Below are 21,258 nucleotides of genomic sequence, written 5' to 3'. Positions count from 1 at the left end.
CTTATTCTCTTGACATTGTCTTTCACAGAGCAGATTTTGAAACTTTAATGAAGTCCAGTGTAGCTGTTATTTCTTTCATGAATTGTGCCTTTGCTGTTGTATCAAAAATGTAATTGCTACACCCAGTATCATCTAGGTTTTCTTTTATGCTGTCTTCTAAGAGTTTTACATCAGTTTGTTTTACATTTTTAAAATGTTTTTAATTTAGTTTTTAAACTATGTAAAATTACACAGTTCCAAAGTTAAAACTGTAAAACAAGGTATGTTATATGTATGTATGTTTCTATCGTCCCTACTCCATTTTTTACACAAAATTTAACATACCATAAACACTTTCCACATTGCCTTTTTCTTTTAAAAATATATCCTGGAGATCACTTCATAGATGTATATAAGGAGATGCTTCTTATTCCTTTTTGCACCTGCAAAATACTCAGTATATTTTATAGGGGCGTCATAGTTTATATAGCCTGTTCTCTATTAATTAGTTCATTTCAGTCACTCGGTTGTGTCCGACTCTTTGCGATGCCATGGACTGCAGCACGCCAGGCTTCCCTATCTATCGCCAGCTCTTGGAGCTTATCAAATTCATGTCCATTGAGTTGGTGATGCCATTCAACCATCTCATTCTCTGTCATCCCCTTCTTCTCCTGCCTTCAGTCTTTCCCCAAATCAGGGTCTTTCCCAGTGAGTTAATTCTTTCTATCAGGTTGCCAAGGTATTGGAGTTTTAGCTTCAACATCAGTCCTTCCAGTGAACACTCAGGACTGATCTCCTTTAGGATGGACTGGTTGGATCTCCTTGCAGTCCAAGGGATTCTCAAGAGTCTTCTCCAACACCACAGTTCAAAAGCATCAATTTTTTGGCGTTCAGCTTTCTTTATAGTCCAACTCTCACATTCATACATGACTGTTGGAAAAACCATAGCCTTGACTAGATGGACCTTTGTTGGCAGAGTAATGTCTCTGCTTTTGAATATGCTGTCTAGGTTGGTCATAACTTTCGTTCCAAGGAGTAAGTGTCTTTTAATTTCATGGCTGCAGTCACCATCTGCAGTGATTTTGGAGCCCCCAAAACTAAAATCAGCCACTGTTTCCACTGTTTCCCCATCTATTTGCATTTGGTGATGGACTGGATGCCATGATCTTAGTTTTCTGAATGTTGAGCTTTAAGGCAGCTTTTTCACTCTCCTCTTTCACTTTCATCAAGAAGCTCTTTAGTTCTTCTTCACTTTCTGCCATAAGGGTGGTGTCATCTGCATATCTGAGGTTACTGATATTTCTCCCGGCAATCTTGATTCCAGCTTGTGCTTCTTCCAGCCCAGCGTTTCTCATGATGTACTCAGCATATCAGAGAAGGCAATGGCACCCCACTCCAGCACTCTTGCCTGGAAAATCCCATGGACAGAGGAGCCTGGTAGGCTGCAGTCCATGAGGTCGCTGAGTCGGATACGACTGAGCGACTGCACTTTCACTTTTCACTCTCATGCATTGGAGAAGGAAATGGCAACCCACTCCATTGTTCTTGCCTGGAGAATTTCGGGGACGGGGGAGCCTGGTGGGCTGCTGTCTATGGGGTCGCATAGAGTCGGACACGACTAAAGTGACTTAGCACTCTGCATATAAGTTAAATAAGCAGGGGGACAATATACAGCCTTGACGTACTCCTTTTCCTATTTGGAACCAGTCTGTTGTTCCATGTCCAGTTCTAACTGTTGCTTCCTGACCTGCATACACATTTCTCAAGAGGCAGGTCAGGTGGTCTGGTACTCCCATCTCTGTCAGAATTTTCCACAGTTTATTGTGATACACACAGTCAAAATCTTTGGCATAGTCAATAAAGCAGAAATAGATGTTTTTCTGGAACTCTCTTGCTTTTTTGATGATCCAGCAGATGTTGGCAATTTGATCTCTGGTTCCTCTGCCTTTTCTAAAACCAGCTTGAATATCTGGAAGTTTGCGGTTCATGTATTGCTGAAGCCTGGCTTGGAGAATTTTGAGCATTACTTTACTAGCGTGTGAGATGAGTGTAATTGTGCGGTAGTTTGAGCATTCTTTGGCATTGCCTTTCTTTGGGATTGGAATGAAAACTGACCTTTTCCAGTCCTGTGGCCACTGCTGAGTTTTCCAAATTTGCTGGCATATTGAGTGCAGCACTTTCACAGTATCACCTTTTAGGATTTGAAGTAGCTCAGCTGGAATTCCATCACCTCCACTAGCTTTGTTTGTAGTGATGCTTCCTAAGGCCCACTTGACTTCACAATCCAGGATGTCTGGCTCTAGGGGAATGATCACACCATCATGATTATCTGTGCCATTAAGATCTTTTTTGTACAGTTCTTCTGTGTATTCTTGCCACCTCTTCTTAATACCTTCTGCTTCTGTTAGGTCCATACTGTTTCTGTCTTTTATTGTGCCCATCTTTGCTTGAAATGTCCCCTTGGTATCACTAATTTTCTTGAAGAGACCTCTGGTTTTTCTCATTCTATTGTTTTCCTCTATTTCTTTGCATTGATCACTGAGGAAGGCTTTCTTATCTCTCCTTGTTATTCTTTGGAACTCTGCATTCAGATGTTTATATCTTTGCTTTTCTCCTTTGCTTTTTGCTTCTCTTCTGTTCACAGCTATTTGTAAGGCCTCCCCAGACAGCCATTTTGCTTTTTTATATTTCTTTTCTATGGGGATGGTCTTGATCCTTGTCTCCTGTACAATGTCACAAACCTCCGTCCATAGTTCATCAGGCACTCTGTCTATCAGATCTAGTCCCTTCCATCTATTTCTCACTTCCACTCTATAATGGTTCTGGATTTGATTTAGGTCATACTTGAATGGTCTAGTGGTTTTTCCCTACTTTCTTCAATTTCAGTCTGAATTTGGCAATAAGGAGTTCATGATCTGAGCCACAGTCAGCTTCTGGTCTTGTTTTTGCCGACTGTATAGAGCTTCTCCATCTTTGGCTGCAAAGAATATAATCAGTCTGATTTCAGTGTTGGCCATCTGGTGATGTCCATGTATAGAGTCTTCTCTTGTGTTGTTGGAAGAGGGTGTTTGCTATGACCAGTGCATTCTCTTGGCAAAACTCTATTAGCCTTTGGCCTGCTTCATTCTATACTCCAAGGCCAAATTTGCGTGTTACTCCAGGTGTTTCTTGACTTCCTACTTTTGCATTCCAGTCCCCTCTAATGAAAGGGACATCTTTTTTGGGTGTTAGTTCTAAAAGGTCTTGTAAGTCTTCATAGAACCGTTTAACTTCAGCTTCTCCAGTGTTCCTGGTTGGGGCATAGCCTTGGATTACCGTAATACTGAATGGTTTGCCTTGGAAACGAACAGAGATCATTCTGTCATTTTTGAGATTGCATCCAAGTACTGCATTTTGGACTCTTTTGTTGACCATGATGGCTACTCCATTTCCTCTGAGGGATTCCTGCCCACAGTAGTAGATATCGTGGTCATCTGAGTTAAATTCACCCATTCCAGTCCATTTTAGTTCACTGATTCCTAAAATGTCCATTTTCACTCTTACCAACTCCTGTTTGACCACTTCCAATTTGCCTTGATTCGTAAACCTAAACATTCCAGGTTCCTATGCAATATTGCTGTTTACAGCATCAGACCTTCCTTCTATCACCAGTCACGTCCACAGCTGAATGTTGTTTTTGCTTTGGCTCCGTCTCTTCATTCTTTCTGGAGTTATTTCTCCACTGATCTCCAGTAGCGTATTGGACACCCACCGACCTGGGGAGTTCATCTTCCAGTGTTCTATCTTTTTGCCTTTTCATACTGTTTTTAGCCTTAGGCCACCAGACATGCACTTCCTGTATTTATTCGAATCATTTTGTATAGATGGAATAGCACATTATGTGGTCATTTGAGATTGGCGTCTTTCTCTTAGCATAGTGTTTTCAAGGTTCAGCTATGTTGTAGTATATATGAGTACTTCATTCCTTTTATGGCTGAACAACATTCTGTTGTATGGATATACCACATTTTACTTATCCATTCATCAGTTGATAGACATTTTATTTGTTTCCACTTTTTTTTGCTAGCATATTTTGGAATATACTCCTGGGAGAGGGACTGCTAGGTCAAAGGGAAAATGCGTTTGATAGACGTTGCTAAATATCCCTTTGTAAGGATTTTATAGTTTTGTGTTACTGCCAGCAATGTTTTGAGTTCTTGTTTTCTGGAAACCTTTGTTGTTATTGTTCAGTCACTCAGTCATGTCCGACTCTTTTTGACCCCATGGACTGCAGCAAGCCAGGCTTTCCTGTCCTTCACTATCTCCTGGAGTTTGCTCAAACTCATGTCCATTGAGTTGGTAATGCCGTCCAACCATCTCATCCTCTGTCATCCCCTTCTCCTCCTGTCCTCAATCTTTCCCAGCATCAGGGTCTTTTCCAATGAGTTGGCTCTTCCCATCAGGTGGCCAAAGTATTGGAGCTTCAGCTTCAGAATCAGTCTCTCCAATGAATATTCAGGATTGATTTCCTTTAGGATTGACTTTTTTGATCTCCTTGCAGTCCAAGGGACTCTCAAGAGTCTTCTCCAACACCACAGTTGGAAAGCATCCGTTCTTTGGCGCTCAGCTTTCTTTATGGTCCAAGTCTTACATCTGTATATGACTACTGGAAAAACCACAGCTTTGACTAAACAGACCTTTGTTGGCAAAGTGATGTCTCTGCTTTTTAATACTCTGTCTAGGTTTGTCATAGCTTTTTTCCCAAGGAGCAAGTGTCTTTTAATTTCATGGTTGTACCCACCGTCCGCAGGGATTTTGGAGTCCAAGAAAATAAAGTCTCTCACTGTTTCCATTTTCTCCCCATCTCTTTGCCTTGAAATGACAAAACCAGATGCCATAATCTTAGTTTTTTGAATGTTGTCTTTTAAGCCAGCTTTTTCACTATCTTCTTTCATCTTCATCAAGAGGCTCTTAAGTTCTTTTTCACTTTCTGCCATAAAGGTGGTATCATCTGCATATCTGAAGTTTTTGATATTTCTCCTGGCAGTCTTGATTCCAGCTTGTGCTTCATCTAGTCTGGCATTTTGCATGATGTACTCTGCATAGAAGTTAAATAAGCAGGGTGAGAATATATAGCCTTGAGGTACTCCTTTCCCAGTTTTGAACCAGTCTGTTGTTCTATGTCTGCTTCTAACTGTTGCTTCTTGACCTGCATACAGGTTTCTCAGGAGGCAGGTAAGGTGGTCTAGTATTCCCATCTATCTAAGAATTTTCCAGTTTGTTGTGATCCACACAGTCAAAGGCTTTAGTACAGTCAATAAAGCGGAAATAGATGTTTTTCTGGAACTCTCTTGCTTTTTCAATGATCCAGCAGATGTTGGCAATTTGATCTCTGGTTCCTCTGCCTTTTCTAAAACCAGCTTGAACATCTGGAAGTTCACACATTAGTTTCCCTATTTTAAAATTTATATAAATGTAATAATATAATATGTTGTCATTTGTATCTACATACTTTTAGCTCAGCATGATGTTTTTAAAAGTCATCCATGTGGTTATTTTTCATTAATCCTCATTACTATATGATATTCCATTACATGCCACAATTATCTATTCTGTTGGAGATGGACATTTCATTTGTTTTTACTTTCTGGCTATTTAGCCTACTGTTGCTACATGGAACTGTCCTTTGTCATGAGTGTAGTAGTTAATACATGACTGTATGCATTTGTCAAAACCTTGTATGTGTATCCTGCAAAGAATTATCTATTCTATACGTGAGTTAAAAATTTAATTTTTAACTAAAGAAAAGAGAATAGTTAATGCTATCAACATTCTTATACATGCTTCTTGGTGAACATATGTACACATTTCTGATTTGTACGTGTCCACAGTAGAGTTGCAGGGCCGTAGGCTGTGCATATGTTCTGTTTTAGCTCATACTGCTGAGCAGTTTTCCAAAGAACTTACCCCAGTTTTGCCCCAGCAGTACATAAGCGTTCCATCTGCTAGCACTTAGTATTGCTCTCTTTTTATTCTAACCACCTAATAGTTGTGCCAGATTTTGTTTTTAGTTTGCATTTTTTGATGAGTTATTAGACTTTCAAATATCCTCTTTCATAAAGCATTGATGTTTTTTCCCATTTATTTTGGGGGTTATTTATATTTTTCTCTTTAATTTGTAGAAGTTCTTTTTATATTCTGGAAACAAGTCCTTGGTTACATACATGTATTACACATATCTTCTCCTACTAGGAGTTTGCTATCACTCCTAATGTTATTTTTTTATTGATCAGACATTATTAATTCTACTGTGGTCCTATATGTCTTTATTTCCCTTTATGGTTAGTGCTTTTTGTGTTTTATTTAAGGAATCTTTTCCTGTCTCAAGGCATGAAGATATTCTCCTATGTTTTCTTCTAGCTTTAGTATTTGACCTTTCACATTTAGATCTACAATCAATCTTGAAACTGGTTTTTTGTTCATTTGATGCAAGATGAAGGTCAACATTATTTTTTCTTTTTATGGGTAGCCTCAAACCGACCATGCACCATTATTGAATTTTCCCTACTTCACTGTCATTTTTGTCCTGAATCAAATGACTCTCAGTGCAGTTTTGATGTATGAGTAAGGTGGAACATCTTTTTATGTTTAATATCTATTTGCATTCATTTTTCTGTGAACTGTTCCTACTTTGCCCCATTTTTATTGGGCTATTGGTCTCTTTGTTTTCAGTTTTGTGAAACTCTTTATCCGTTAGAGATATTAGCCCTTTGTGATATAAATTGCAGAGATATGTGTGTGTATGTGTGTGTATTCAGTTTATAATTCCCAGACCTTTTTATCTGTTATAATGAAAACTGTGTTACCTGCATGTCAAGAGTGTCTGTGTTTTCCATGTCTAGAAGGACTTTAAGGATGGCCTTCAGTTCTCCCCCTGCTGTTTTGGGCCTCTCTGTGACGTACAGCTGTGCTCTCTGGGGTGGGCTTGACAGGCTGAGGTGGGTCTGTTCTTGACTCGATTTCACAGGGTTAAACCTCATGCTCACCTGGCTATACTTTCCTCTTTCACCACTTTCACAGAACATGTTCTGTCGTTGAAGACATTACTGAAACCGACTGTTTCCTTTCTGTAGTGATAATATCTCTCCTCAGAGACAATAGTCAAATATTTATTCAGGTAGTTTGTGGACTTGGAAAATATTTTTTTCAACTTATTCTTTCTAACCAGAAGGACATTGTTTCCAGGTCAACTCTTTCTTTTATTCCATTCTTAAAAAAGAAAAAGCTCATCAGAAAGGGTACTGTATCATCATAAACATTTTAGAAATTTAAAAAATATAAAGCAGAAGTGGGAGGAGAGAACTTTAAAAAAAGCATCCACAGTTCTAGCATCTAAAGACAGGCATTATTGAAAGTCTTATCTTAAGTCTTCTATTATAGAGAGTATGTATAGGGAATCCCCTGGTGGTCTAGTGGTTAGGACTCAGCTTTTTAACTGCCTGGGCCTGGATTCAAACCCTTTGTTAGGAAACTAGGATCCTGCAAGGCATGGTGCAACCAAAAAAGGAAAAAGAGTATGCTGATGCCAAAATCTCACATGATCCTGAATATTGATCTGCCTTGTTTGTCGTAGTGAGTATGGCTTTGCTGAGAAGGTGGTGGAGGGGATGTTCATCATCGTCAACTCCATCACCATCAAGATTCACTCCAAGGCCTTCCACGCTTCTTTTGAATTGTGGCAGCTCCAGGGCTATAGTGTCAACCCCAATTGGCAGCAGAGTGACCTCCGCTTCACCCGCATCACTGACCCACACCGAGGAGAGGTGACAGCCCTGCCATTGCAAGGAGGGAGAACGGGAGGGTTCAAAGGATTCATTAAAAAAAATTATGTATTTTAATTGGGGAATAATTGTTCTACAATATTGTGTTGGTTTCTGCCATACATCAACGTGAATCAGCCTTAGGTATACACATGTCCCCTCCTTTTACCTCCCTCCCACCTTCCACTCCATCCCACCCTTCTGGGTGGTCACAGTTTGAGCTCCCTGTGTCATATAGCAAATTCCCAATGACTATATTCCTGTCTTGGGTCAAAGGCTTCCCCATTCTTGGGAACCCAAGAATCCCTTCTGTCTCGTGTTACTTTTCCTCAGTTAAGAATTTGTGATCCACTGCCTTCTGTGAGTAGGATCCCAGCTAAGAATGGTGGGGGTCTCTGCCTTGCTAGTCTTTTCCCCGTGGACTTCCTGCCTCTTGATTAATTTCATCCACAGTGTTAAGGGATTTTACTTTTTTTCCTTCTAGGTTTTAACATTCAAGGAAATAACTTGGCAAACACTTCGAATTGAGGCAGATGCTACAGACAGCGGTGGTCAGGACACAGTCAGCACTCCATTGAGGCTGATTACCAACCAAGGCAGGATCCAGATAGCACTCAAGAGAAGAGTGAGTGTGCTCTCTGTCCTCACGAAAATGTCCATTTTCCGTTCTCCCAGACAGCGCTGGAGCTGGTGTTTCCTCCTTTTTGTGTGTTATTGGCCCCTGAAACGACATTTGAAAGGGGGGGACCTGCAGTTCAGTGTTGCACTGAAGCTACTATTGAGGGAACATGTCTATTTCCATCATTTTAATTTTGGAAATAGCAATTTCTACCTGTATATGGGGACCTAGGCAGTTGATTATTACTGCTTTTTGTTAATCAGAGAAAACTTTTGTAGTTTGGTAAGAAATTAACTCTCCAAAGTACTTGATGTTTTCTTGTATTGAGGATTGAAAAGCCATCTCTGAAATTGGTTGGGCTGTACTCACTTTAAGGAGTTGGGGTGGTACCAGATGTGGAAGCCTGTGTTCTCTGTGACCCCTCCAGACCAAAGATTGCAATGTGATAGCCTCCAAGCTGATGTTCCTGTTGGATGACCTGCTCTGGGTGCTAACGGACTCGCAGCTCAAGGCTATGATGAAATATGCCGAGTCGCTGAGTGAGGCCATGGAGAAGGCCGCCCAGCAGAGAAAGAGCCTGGCCCCTGAACCTGTACAGGTTAGAGGTGAAACGGAGGCCCTCGGTGGTGGTGGGGAGGTGGCAGGAGACCTGGTTTACGCCAGCGTAGGTGGAGCCTAGCTCTTGTTCCGCTTATTTGGGAGAGTGTGTCATTTGCTTCTGTGTGTGCATAGCCTCTGCCTGTGCCTTTATCCGGTTATTCTGTTCACTTGGTGCCTCTAGTGTGTCAGGTGTACAGTGCTGGCCACTGGAAGGCCTCCTGTTCCTGACCCTGGGACTCTTGCTGCCTTAAAATATGGACCATAAGCAAGTTATTAGCATATGGTGCGATAAGTGCTGTAACAGAGGTAGACACTGTGCCATGAGAGCACAACGAAGAGGGGTCCTGGGCGGAACGAGGGCACTTCGGGAAGACTTCCTGGAGGAGGCGTGTTAGCATCAGTCAGATAAGTTCTGGGTGGGAGGGAAGCTTAGAAAAGAGGACTCGGACAGTTACTAGATTAATTATAATTTGGCTTCTTTGGATTCTTTGGGTTGTTTAGATGGGACAGACCTATGTGAGCTACCAGGTGTACCATTATGAGGGGCATCACTGTACCTTAGGAAAGACTTAATGGGCTAGAAGTAAAAAGATGTGTGTTTATTTATATGAATGTAATATCACATGTAATTGTTATCATTATCACACAGAAGAGCAAATGAAGTTCCACCATATAAAGAAACAAGTGTAAAATTCTTCAAGGCTATAAAAATGAAAACTTTGGAGATATTACTATTCAGTGTATAATTAAGTATACATGATTAAAAACAATGATTATGAGAGGGAAGGGACATCTTATCAAATTGTGGTTTTCTTCAGGCTGAACTGAAGCTTAAAGAAGGCCAGCAAGGAAGCTGTCCGGGTCTGGACTTCCTGTTTTTCTCTGTCGCATGTAGATCACCCCACCTGCCCCCAGCGCCCAGCAGTCCTGGGCCCAGGCCTTCAGTGGCAGCCAGGGCAGTGGCAGCAGCAGCCGTCTCAGCCAGTACTTTGAGAAATTTGACGTGAAGGAGTCCTCCTACCATCTGCTCATCTCGCGCCTGGACCTGCACGTGTGTGATGACAGCCAGTCCCGAGAGCCAGGTATCCTGCGAGGCCCAACCTGGGTGGGTGGTCCATCACTGCCTGCAGCTCTGGGGATGGAAGGCTCTTTTCAAGACTCTGTTAGGGTATTTTGTTGGCTTCCCATATCACAGCCTTCCTCAGGTCTCAGTGCTCCTGGGGCAGCTCTCTGTTACTGCTTGTCAACCTTTAGGGTCCAACAGAACCGCCTGTGAGACAGTAAAATACAGGGGCTGGGCCTCTTCCCAGACCTCACTAAAACAGAATCCTCAAGGACAGAGCCCAAACAGCGTATACTTTTTTTTTCCTCCCTAGTGGGCATTGCTGACCACTGTTATAAGCTTTCCAGAGGGTAAATTCAACTATTGGAAACCTCAGAATTTTCAGATCTTTGAGTCGCTGACTTGATGGACGTGGGTTTGAGTGAACTCCAGAAGTTGGTGATGGACAGGGAGGCCTGCTGTGCTGCAATTCATGGAGTTGCAAAGAGTCGGACACGACTGAGCGACTGAACTGAACTGAACTGAACTGAGTCAATTTATATATAAATATGTTCTTCCCAAGCAGAGAGGTTACAGTGTGTTCTTGTCATACTTTTTCATTCATTAGAGCAATTGTTATTAAACACACATACACATTTATTCAGAATGAAAAAGTAACTGACTCATTTCTTTCCTTTATAAGTCTTAGGAAAATCCCTTCACCTCTCTGAGTTTCTTCATTTGTGAACTTGAATTAAATCATTTCTTACTCACAGGTTGTTATCAGGCTCAAATGAGTTAATATACTGAACTTGGAGGACCTTAGTCATAGGCCAGTGTTTGGATCATTAGTTCTCTGCCGCTGGTTCCTTCGGTTCTCTTTGCTCCCCCTCGGCTCCCCTTTGCTGCCAGCTCTGGGTTTAGATGTGTGGTAGCTTGTCCTCTTGCTGCCTTATCGTCTCTGGAGGTTGTGTTTGCCTCTTAATGAGACTTAGCCTCACCTTCCTTGGGGGAGCTTACCTTTTATTCCTGGGTCACCAAGCTCCATTGCCTCTTGCTCTGCTCTGCCTTGGTGTTGAAAGGACTTAGCCTCTCTGCACTCCCGTAATGAGAGAGCTAAAGAAGCAGTGACAGGGTAGAGATGGCTTCCGCCACTCACTGGTTGGCTACCCACTCTTTTTGAAAATTCTTTGCTAAACCAATTGTTATTTTGTTCGGTTATTTCTTCCAAGTGTTACCATGAAGACTTTGGAGTTTTGTTTTGTTATGATTCCTTTAAGAAATCTTTATTAAAAATACATTTGGAGAGTTTCATCCTCATGCTAGATGAGGGTGTAGAGCCCTGTCTTCTTCATGTAGCAGGGTTCTGTAATCCACACTAAGATGTGAATGGCTAACCCTCCCTGAAGCCCCCATTTATTTATGAAGCTGAATTAATCTACTCGGTGGGTTTTAGGGACATTTTCGATGAGACAGAGGGAAAACGCCCAGCCAACCATACCCAGGTGTGGCATATGACTGTGTGAAAGGCCAAGGAACACAAGGAGTTCTTGTGACTTTGATTCTTCCCCTTGGATTTGGGAAGAAAGGAGAAGGAAAAACTCCGTGTTATAGGAAGGGCTCAAAGATTGTCTGGAGTTGTCCTGGTCAATATGGCAGCCACTAGCCACTAATGGGCACTTGAAATATGGGCTGATCCAAATTGGGTGAAGTTTTGTTTTGCCGTGCCATACATCTTAGTTCTCTGACCAGGGATCAAACCCATGCCCCCTGCATTGGAAACACAGAGTCTTAACCACTGGACCACCAGGAAAGTCCTGCTGATCCAAACCCCACAAGTGTAACATACATGTGGGATTTCGAAGATATAGCACAAAAAAACACACAGAATACCTTGATAATTATTTTCATATTGATTGCATGTTAAATAATAATATTTGGAGTATGTTGGTTTAAAGTGTAATAATAAAATTAATTTTACTTTTTGAAAGAAAACCTTTTTTAATGTAGCTACTAGAAAATTTTAAATTATTTATGTGGCTTATGTTACATTTCTATTGGATAACATTGCTCTAAGAGCTTCGGGGGTTGGTGATGGAAAGGGAGGCCTGGCGTGCTGTGATTCATGGGGTCGTAAAGAGTCGGACACGACTGAGCGACTGAACTGAGCTGAGAACTCTCTGTCCAATATGGTAGCAAATAGAGAGAGAGATGTGGCTATTTAAATTAAAATAAAAATTAAATAAAGTTAACAATTCAGTTCCTCATCTGTGCCGGTCACATTACAAGTAATCTATGGACCCTAGATGGCGTCACAAAGAGTCGGACACAACTGAGCAACTGAACTGACTGATGGACCCTAGAAGATGTCCATCATCAAAGAAAGTTCTTTTGGACAGTGCTGCTCTAGGGATCGGCTGTGTCTATCAGCTTTTTCTTTAAGGACACTATAGCCTGGATGTTGGGGCCTCTGGCTAACACGCTTATCCATCCCTTAGTACTGGAGGTGATGTTGTTGGAAACTTTGTAAGTCATTGAGGACAGGGTGGCTTGGGGTGGGGCAGCACTGTCTCTTAAAATCAGACTGGAGCAGCTTCCGGGAGGAGGTGAGTTGTTGATGGGGAAAAGAGTGTCATTTGCCTCTTTAATTATTTCCCTCAGGTTAAGGGCTATGAGCCAAAGCTTTCTTTATCTCTCTTCAGGGTAGGCTATCCTCTTCCCACCATCTCACTGGAGAATTTTAGTCATTTATGTACACTATTTACTATTTATTTGTCACCTATGATTATGTGTTTATAATTATATATGTTGATAGTTGGTAATTATATTTGATTTTGGTTTTTTGGTTCTAGATCATATTTTAATATGTTCAGTCTGTGTAGTTGAGTCTGTGTAGTCGATTGTTCTTTTAGTTCCAAATAAATCCAATAGGAGCATGGCTGTGAAACACTCTCCCTCCAGCAGCCTAGGTCATGCATTTTCAACTGGGATGCTGTCACCCTCAGTAGGTAAAAATTCACTCTTCTCTTTTAAACAGATATATATTTATTGATGGCCTTCCCCAGTGGCTCAATGGCAAAAAATCTGCCTGCAGTGCAGGAGATGCAGGAGACACACGTTTGATCCCTCAGTTGGGAAGATACCTTGGAGAAGGAAATAGCAACTCACTGCAATATTCTTGCTGGGAACATTCAATGGACGGAAGGGCCTGCAGTACGGTAGTCCATAGAGTTGCAAAGAGTCAAAAATGACTGAGCACATACGCAATATTTATGGATATATAATTCACATACCGTACCATTCACCCATTTAGAATATACAACTCAGTGTTTTAAAGTGTAGTCATAGGGTTGTGTGATCATCACTGCAATCTATTTTGAGAATATTTTTGTCATCTCTAAAAGAAGCTCTGTACCCACTAGCTGCCAGTCCCCATTTTGTAGCTCTGAACAACCACTGAGCTTTCTGTCTTGATGCGTGCCTGTTCGGGACATTGAAAATTGGTTTTTTGGTGAGGAGTAGGGATGAAAAAAATCTTAGCTATAACAGTGCTTAACTCTATTTCACAAAATTTTATTCCTTAGTATTTAATTTCTCTTATTGAGTTTTCTTGGGTATCATATGAGCAATGTTGATATTGCATTCATGGAAGATTAGGGCTATAAACTATGGCAAATAGATGGCTGTGATTAGAGGGACTTTGAGTCTTGAAAGTCCTTGATCTCAAAGTCAGATGGTGAGGGGTGGCTTGTATATACTTCTTGGCTGCCATTAGCTGCCTCATCAGTGTTGTTTATATTTAATCCTTAGGGTATTTGTGTTTTTTTGGCCATGCCATGTGGTGTGCAGAAATTGAACATGTGCCCTGTTGCAATGGAAGTGCAGAGTCTTAACCATTGGACTGCCAGGGAATTCCCATTAATGCTTAGTACTTTTGTAATTTGAACTTTGAGAATTAAATAAAAATAGTTTATATTTTATTGTGTAATTCCACAAATTGTTCAACAAGTCAGTAATTTAATTGTGTTGAGAAAATATTGACACCATCTCAATGCATATCTAGGACCTAGTTAAGCAAAGAGTCGGACACAATTTAATGATTCAAATAACAACAAAGTTAAGCTAAAAGTTATTTTCTCATATTAAGTGAAAGTTGGCTTCCCTGGTGGCTCAGAGGTTAAAGTGTCTGCCTGCAATGCAGGAGACCTGGGTTTGATCCCTGGGTTGGGAAGATCCCCTGGAGAAGGAAATAGCAACCCACTCCAGTATTCTTGCCTGGAGAACCCCAAGGACAGAGGAGCCTGGTGGGCTTCAGATCACGGGGTCACAAAGAGTCAGACACGACTGAGCGACTGAACTGAACTGAACTGAACTGAAAAGGTTAATGAAAAATAATTTTAAGAAATTAATTTAACATTTTTGTTTATTTCAAAAATAATTTTGAATAACTAAAAATTTGATTATATCACTTATGTATTTATATACATTGCTAAAACGCATACATGATTCTATACATTATAATTTATATAAGAAATAAATTACATTAAAAGTTACTCAGTAAATACAAAATTAAGTTCAATATTAATAGCTTTAAAGCTTTAACTTAAAAACTTTATTTATTTATTTATTTGTCCACATGGCATGCAGGCTCTTCCCCAGCCAGGGGCTGAGCCCATGCCCCCTGCCCTGGTAGTGCGGGGCCTTAACCACTGGACCACCAGGGAAGTCCCAAATCTTTTTTTTTTTTTGCTCTTTATTTTTTATTTATTTTATTTATTTTTTTGCTTTACAATACTGTATTGGTTTTGCCATACATTGACATGAATCCGCCACGGGTGTACATGAGTTCCCAATCCTGAACCCCCCTCCCACCACCCTCCCCATATCATCTCTCTGGGTCAACCCAGTGCACCAGCCCCAAGCATCCTGTATCCTATATCAAACCTAGACTGGTGATTCGTTTCTTACATGATAGTATACATGTTTCAATGCCATTCTCCCAAATCATCCCACCCTTTCCCTCTCCCACAGAGTCAAAAGTCTGTTCTATACATCTGTCTCTTTTGCTGTCTCGTGTACAGGGTTATCATTACCATCTTTCTAAATTCCATATATATGCATTAGTATACTGTATTGGTGTTTTTCTTTCTGGCTTACTTCACTCTGTATAGTCAGCTCCAGTTTCATCCACCTCATTAGAACTGATTCAAATGTATTCTTTTTAATGGCTGAGTAATACTCCATTGTGTATATGTACCACAGCTTTCTTATCCATTCATCTGCTGATGGACATCTAGGTTGCTTCCATGTCCTGGCTATTATAAACAGTGCTGTGATGAACATTGGGGTACACGTGTCTCTTTCAATTCTGGTTTCCTTGGTGTGTATGCCCAGCAGTGGGATTGCTGGGTCATAAGGCAGTTTGCAATCTACAGATTCAATGCAATCCCTATCAAGCTACCAGTGGTATTTTTCATAGAACTAGAACAAATAATTTCACAATTTGTGTGGAAATACAAAAAACCTCGAATAGCCAAAGCAATGTTGAGAAAGAAGAATGGAACTGGAGGAAGCAACCTGCCTGACTTCAGGCTCTACTACAAAGCCACAGTCATCAAGACAGTACGGTACTGGCACAAAGACAGAAATATAGATCAATGGAGCAAAATAGAAAGCCCAGAGATAAATCCACACACCTATGGATACCTTATCTTTGACAAAGGAGGCAAGAATATACAATGGATTAAAGACAACCTCTTTAACAAGTGGTGGTGGGAAAACTGGTCAACCACTTGTAAAAGAATGAAACTAGAACACTTTCTAACACCATTCACAAAAATAAACTCAAAATGGATTAAAGATCTAAGCATAAGACCAGAAACTATAAAACTCCTAGAGGAGAACATAGGCAAAACACTCTTCGACATAAATCACAGCAGGATTCTCTATGATTCACCTCCCAGAATACTGGAAATAAAACCAAATCTTTTAACTTAAAAAAATTATTCAGTCTTTCTTAACCTTGCATTGGATAAAAGGAATAAGCTTTCGTACATGTGATATACAGTATGTCTGTGGTATTAAATTTCATGGAGAATGGGCAGTTAGGTAAAAAACATCTAAACAGGCTCCTAAGAGGTACTAATTATGACAAAAAGGTTGAGCAGCAGTAACATTGGTGTAGGTTTACCTCTTGGTGGGATGGTGAATAGTCCAGAACTTGGGGTGGTGGTACCTAGATTGGATGGAAATGACTCCCTGATTGTAGGCGCACCAGCTGACAGCTAGAAGGCCCCATGGCATTTCCCTTTCCTGGAAATAGGGAGGAAGGGATAGGATGGACGTGCAGAACAGGACAAGTGTTCATCATCACACATATGGAGAAGAAATAGTCCCTGTTCTTACTGTGTTTAGGGTCCAGTTGGAGAGATAAGATAGAAACATGGAAAGTTCATTCATTTAGTCAGAATTGAATTCAGGATAAGCGATAGAATATTTGACTTATTGCAGACCAATTTCGATCTGTGTACACTCTTCTGTCTGTTTATAAGGTCCTTGTTAATGCAGTGGTTTTGTGTTCCGTCATTCTCTGTATGTGCAGTGTGTAATGACTGTCTGATATCACAGTTTTAGCTAAGATTTGAAAGGAAATAATATTGGTCCCTGTTTGTTGGAGAGTTTGGCTTATGCCCCTCCAGGTGCTGTGTTGAGAGGCAGCAGTACTGGTATTGCCGGGTTTGGGGGAACCAGTCAGTCAACGTTGTCAGGTGTGCCTGTGGGAGACCTAAGATTGGAATTCTGGAATCCTGAGCTTTGCTGCTGCTTTTGTCTCTCTGGATACCGGGCAGCCATTTACAGAGACAATGGAATATGCTTTTCTAAAAAAAAAAAAAGAAAAACATAAACTTTTAGAGTGTATCCTTTGTAGTTCAAAAGAGGATAGCCTCAGCCTTGCAAATCACCTGCCATCGTAGCCTGTTGGCTGCTTAGGAATCAGCCAGGCCTGGGAGCTGACCCTCAGGAGGACTTTTCAGTGCTTCAGGTGGTGTTTAGGCTTCTTTGTTTCTTATACTACTTTTCACCATTATTTGTCTTTGTAGGCGTCTCTGCAAACAGACTCCTAGGTGGTGCAATGCAGCTAACCTTTCGCAAGATGGCATTCGACTATTACCCATTCCACTGGGCAGGTAGGAGAATGCTAAATGTGCGCAGTTTTAGTGTGGCTGAGGTGTTGAAGACTGATGCCTGAGTTCACCCCTGATTGTTCAGCAGAAGGTTGCCTGGGATTGCGGCACAGGCTCAGAGAGGCATTGGCTATAGTCTTTTCTCAAGAGGACAGCTCTGGAAACTTGCAGAGTCTGCTGTTGATGACTCTATCATTGATGAGAAGTAGGAGGGGAGGCAGTGCCTGAGATGTGGCATTTGATTCTGTGCTCTGCCCCTCACTTCCACTAATTTTAGAGCCTCTCCAGTGGTCCACGGTCAAAGAGGCAGCAGTCAGCAGCTGGCCTTTAAGGAGCCTTAGGAAAAATCACGTACAGAGTCCAGAAGAACTTGAGTGCTCTCACTAGATAATTTTTTCTTATCTTAGAGAATTTTGGATTGGTGGTAAGGGATCAGATTCTGAACTATGGAAAGCTATACCAATGGAAAAGAAAAATTAAGACATTGGATCATGATCTTAGACTAAAATCTTTTTGCCTTGTTGCACAGGTGATAGCTGTAAACATTGGGTACGTCATTGTGAAGCCATGGAGACCCGAGGCCAGTGGGCCCAGAAGCTGGTGACAGAATTTCAGAGTAAGATGGAGAAGTGGCATGAGGAGACAGATCTGAAACCACCCTGGCACCTGGGGGTAGGCTCTTCCTTCCGAAGGAAAGCAGGTGGGTTATGAGGAGCTGGAGGAATCCCGTAACTTTGTCACTTGGCATTTGCCTTTTGAGTATCCAGTGGCAATAAAGCACTGGCCTGGCTAATTATGTAACTTATTGCACTAAGAGACATTCGTGACTTTTTTTCTTTATGGGTCCTCTTTGTCTCCAGGCAGAGCTACAATGTGGAAGAGCAGTTGTTAGCATCTCTATTCAGTATTCATCTCTGTTGCCTTGGTCTGAAGGAGAAGATGATTTTTGAGTTCCTTCCAGAAGCTTGCCAGTGTTAACAAGCTCTTTTCTACATGTACCATTAACGATCTTAAGAGTTTTTACTTTCTGAATTCTGTTAATAATGAGAATTGAATGTATCTGAATCTCTTTCCCACCTTCTTATTTTTACTTAGATTCTTTCTCCAGTCCTCGAAAGAGCCCCCTAGAAAGAAGCCCTTCTCAGGGCCGGCAGACAGTCTTTCGGCCTCCAGCATGGAATCGCCTGCGCTCTAGCTGTCTGGTCATAAGGGTGGATGACTTGGACATCCACCAGGTAAGGAGCCCATGATATGGGAAAACAGGGCTGCAAAGAGGCAGGGAAGCAGTTCATTCATTATTCATGTCTCTGCTTTTTAATATGCTGTGTAGGTTTGTCATAGCTTTTCTTCCAAGGAGCAAGCATCTTTTAATTTCATGACTGCAGTCACCATCTGCAGTGACTTTGAGCCCAAGAAAATAGCCTGTCACTGTTTCCATTTTTTCCCCATCTCTTTGTCATGAAGTGAGAAGTGATGGGACCAGATGCCATGATCTTTTTCTTTTTTTCATTTTTTAGTTCTTTTATTTCTTTTTTTTTTCACTTTTTCTTTTTGTTTTGATCTTAGTTTTTCAAATATTGAGTTTTAAGCCAGCTTTTTCACTCTCTTCTTTCACTTTCATCAAGAGGCTCTTTAGTTTCTCTTTGCTTTCTCCCTTAAAGCTGGTATCATCTGTGTATCTGAGGTTATTGATATTTCTCATGGCAATCTTGATTCCAGCTTGTGCTTCATCTAGTCCAGCATTTTGTATTATGTACTCTACATATAAGTTGAATAAGCCAAGTGACAATATACAGCCTTGACGTTCTCCTTTCCCAGTTAGGAATCAGTCCATGTTCTATATCTGCTTCTAACTATTGCTTCTTGACCCACATACAGATGTCTCAGGAGGCAGGTAAGGTGGTCTGGTATTCCCATCTCTTTCAGAATTTTCCACAGTTTGTTGTGATCCACACAGTCAAAAGCTTTAGCACAGTCAATAAAGCAGAAGTAGATGTTTTTCTGGAATTCTCTTGCTTTTTCTATGATCCAGCGGATGTTAGCAATTTGATCTCTGGTTCCTCTGCATTATCTAAATCCAGCTTGAACATCTGGAATTTCTCGGTTCACATACTATTGAAACCCAACTTGGAGAATTTTGAGCATTACTTTGCTAGCATGTGAGATGAGTACAATTGTGTGGTAGTTTGAACACTCTTTGGCATTGCCTTTCTTTGGGATTGGAATGAAAACTGACTTTTTCCAGTCCTGTGGCCACTGCTGAGTTATCCAAATTGGCTGGCATATTGAGTGCCACACTTTCACAGCATCATCTTTTAGGATTTGAAGTAGATCAGTTGGAATTCTATCACCTCCACTAGCTTTGTTCATCGTGATGCTTCCTAAGGCCCACTTGACTTCACATTCCAGGATGTCTGGCTCTACGTGAGTGATCACACCATCGTGGTTATCTGGGTCACTGAGGTATTTTTTTGTATAGTTCTTCTGTGTATTCTTGCCACCTCTTAATACCTTCTGCTTCTGTTCGGTCCATACCGTTTCTGTCCTTTATTGTGCCCATCTTTGCATGAAATGTTCCCTTGGTATCTCTAATTTTCTTGAAGAGATCTCTAGTCTTTCCCATTCTATTGTTTCCCTCTATTTCTTTGCATTGAGCACTTAGGAAGGCTTTCTTATCTCTCCTTGCTATTCTTTGGAACTCTGCATTCAGATGGATGTATCTTTCCTTTTCTCCTTTGCCTTTCACTTCTCTTCTTTTCTCAGCTATTTGTAAGGCCTCCTCAGACAACTGTTTTGCCTTTTTGCATTTCTTCTTCTTGGGGATGGTTTTGATCACTGCCTCCTGTACAGTTTTATGAACCTCCGTCCATAGTTCTTCAGGCCTCTGTCTGTCAGATCTAATCCCTGGAATCTATTTGTCACTTCCTCTGTATAATTGTAAAGGATTTGATTTAAGTCATACCTGAATGGTCTAGTGGTTTTCCCCACTTTCTTCAATTTAAGTCTGAATTTGTCAATAAGGAGTTCATGATCTGAGCCACAGTTAGCTCCTGGTCTTGTTTCTGCTGACTGTGTATAGAGCTTCTCCAGGTTCAGCTGCAAAGAATATAATCAATCTGATTTTGGTATTGACCATCTGGTGATGTCCATGTGTAGAGTCTTCTCTTGTGTTGCTGGAAGAGGGTGTTTGCTATGACCAATGTGTTCTCTTGGCAAAACTCTCTTAGCCTTTGCCCTGCTTCATTCTGTACTCCAAGCTCAAACTTGCCTGTTACTCCAAGTATCTCTTGACTTCCTACTTTTGTATTCTAGTCCTCTTATGATGAAAAGGACATCTATTTTTGGTGTTAGTTCTAGAAGGTCTTGTAGGTCTTCATAGAACCATTCAACTTCAGCTTCTTCACCATTAGTGGTTGGGGCATAGAGTTAAATTACCGTGATGTTGAATGGTTTGCCTTGGAAATGAAAAGAGATTCTGTCGTTTTTGAGATTGTACCTAATTACTACATAACAGACTCTTGTTAACTATGAGGGCTACTCCATTTCTTTTAAGGGATTCTTGCCCACAGTAGATATAATGGTCTGATATAATTTCTCTGAATACCCCACTACAAACATTTCATGAAAAAGATGAACTCATAGATCGTGTTTGTCAGGTGTGAGAATGCCTGGCATCCATGTGAAAATCACTCTACTCCCCGTGACAGAAACTGGAAGAATTAATTATAGAGGCTTTATCCGACCTCAGAGGATACTGGAAATTCTGTTTGGGGCGTGGTACAGATGCTAACAGCCACTTGTGGTTGTCTAGGTTTCAACAGCTGGACAGCCAAGTAAGAAGCCATCGACACTCCTGTCCTGCAGTCGGAAGCTTCACAACCTCCCTACTCAGGTCTCTGCCATTCATATTGAGTTCACAGAGTATTACTTCCCTGATAATCAGGAGCTGCCAGGTAAGCATGTGCCCTGGTCATTTCCTCCTGTCTAACTTATCCTGTTCACATTAGTCAGCCTTGGAGTCTCCGCTCCTATTCT

The 21,258-nt window shown here is 41.1% G+C and overlaps 1 protein-coding gene across 1 annotated transcript in view; it reads left to right on the top strand.

Annotated features, from left to right (window-relative positions):
- BLTP3A (bridge-like lipid transfer protein family member 3A) overlaps nucleotides 1–21,258 on the top strand; it is a 72,412-nt gene that overhangs the window by 29,748 nt on the left and 21,406 nt on the right. Inside the window, exons 5-12 of the mRNA XM_052648213.1 lie at nucleotides 7,592–7,781; nucleotides 8,263–8,403; nucleotides 8,825–8,995; nucleotides 9,893–10,079; nucleotides 17,140–17,226; nucleotides 17,753–17,923; nucleotides 18,319–18,458; nucleotides 21,035–21,176. Coding sequence (XP_052504173.1) covers nucleotides 7,592–7,781; nucleotides 8,263–8,403; nucleotides 8,825–8,995; nucleotides 9,893–10,079; nucleotides 17,140–17,226; nucleotides 17,753–17,923; nucleotides 18,319–18,458; nucleotides 21,035–21,176 — 1,229 coding nt within the window. The remainder of the gene's footprint in view (nucleotides 1–7,591; nucleotides 7,782–8,262; nucleotides 8,404–8,824; nucleotides 8,996–9,892; nucleotides 10,080–17,139; nucleotides 17,227–17,752; nucleotides 17,924–18,318; nucleotides 18,459–21,034; nucleotides 21,177–21,258) is intronic.

Source organism: Budorcas taxicolor, chromosome 11 (genome assembly GCF_023091745.1).
Source record: "Budorcas taxicolor isolate Tak-1 chromosome 11, Takin1.1, whole genome shotgun sequence".
Taxonomy (NCBI): Eukaryota; Metazoa; Chordata; class Mammalia; order Artiodactyla; family Bovidae; genus Budorcas; species Budorcas taxicolor.
Note: the sequence above shows the minus strand (reverse complement) of the source record. Positions and strands in the feature narration are given on the sequence as shown.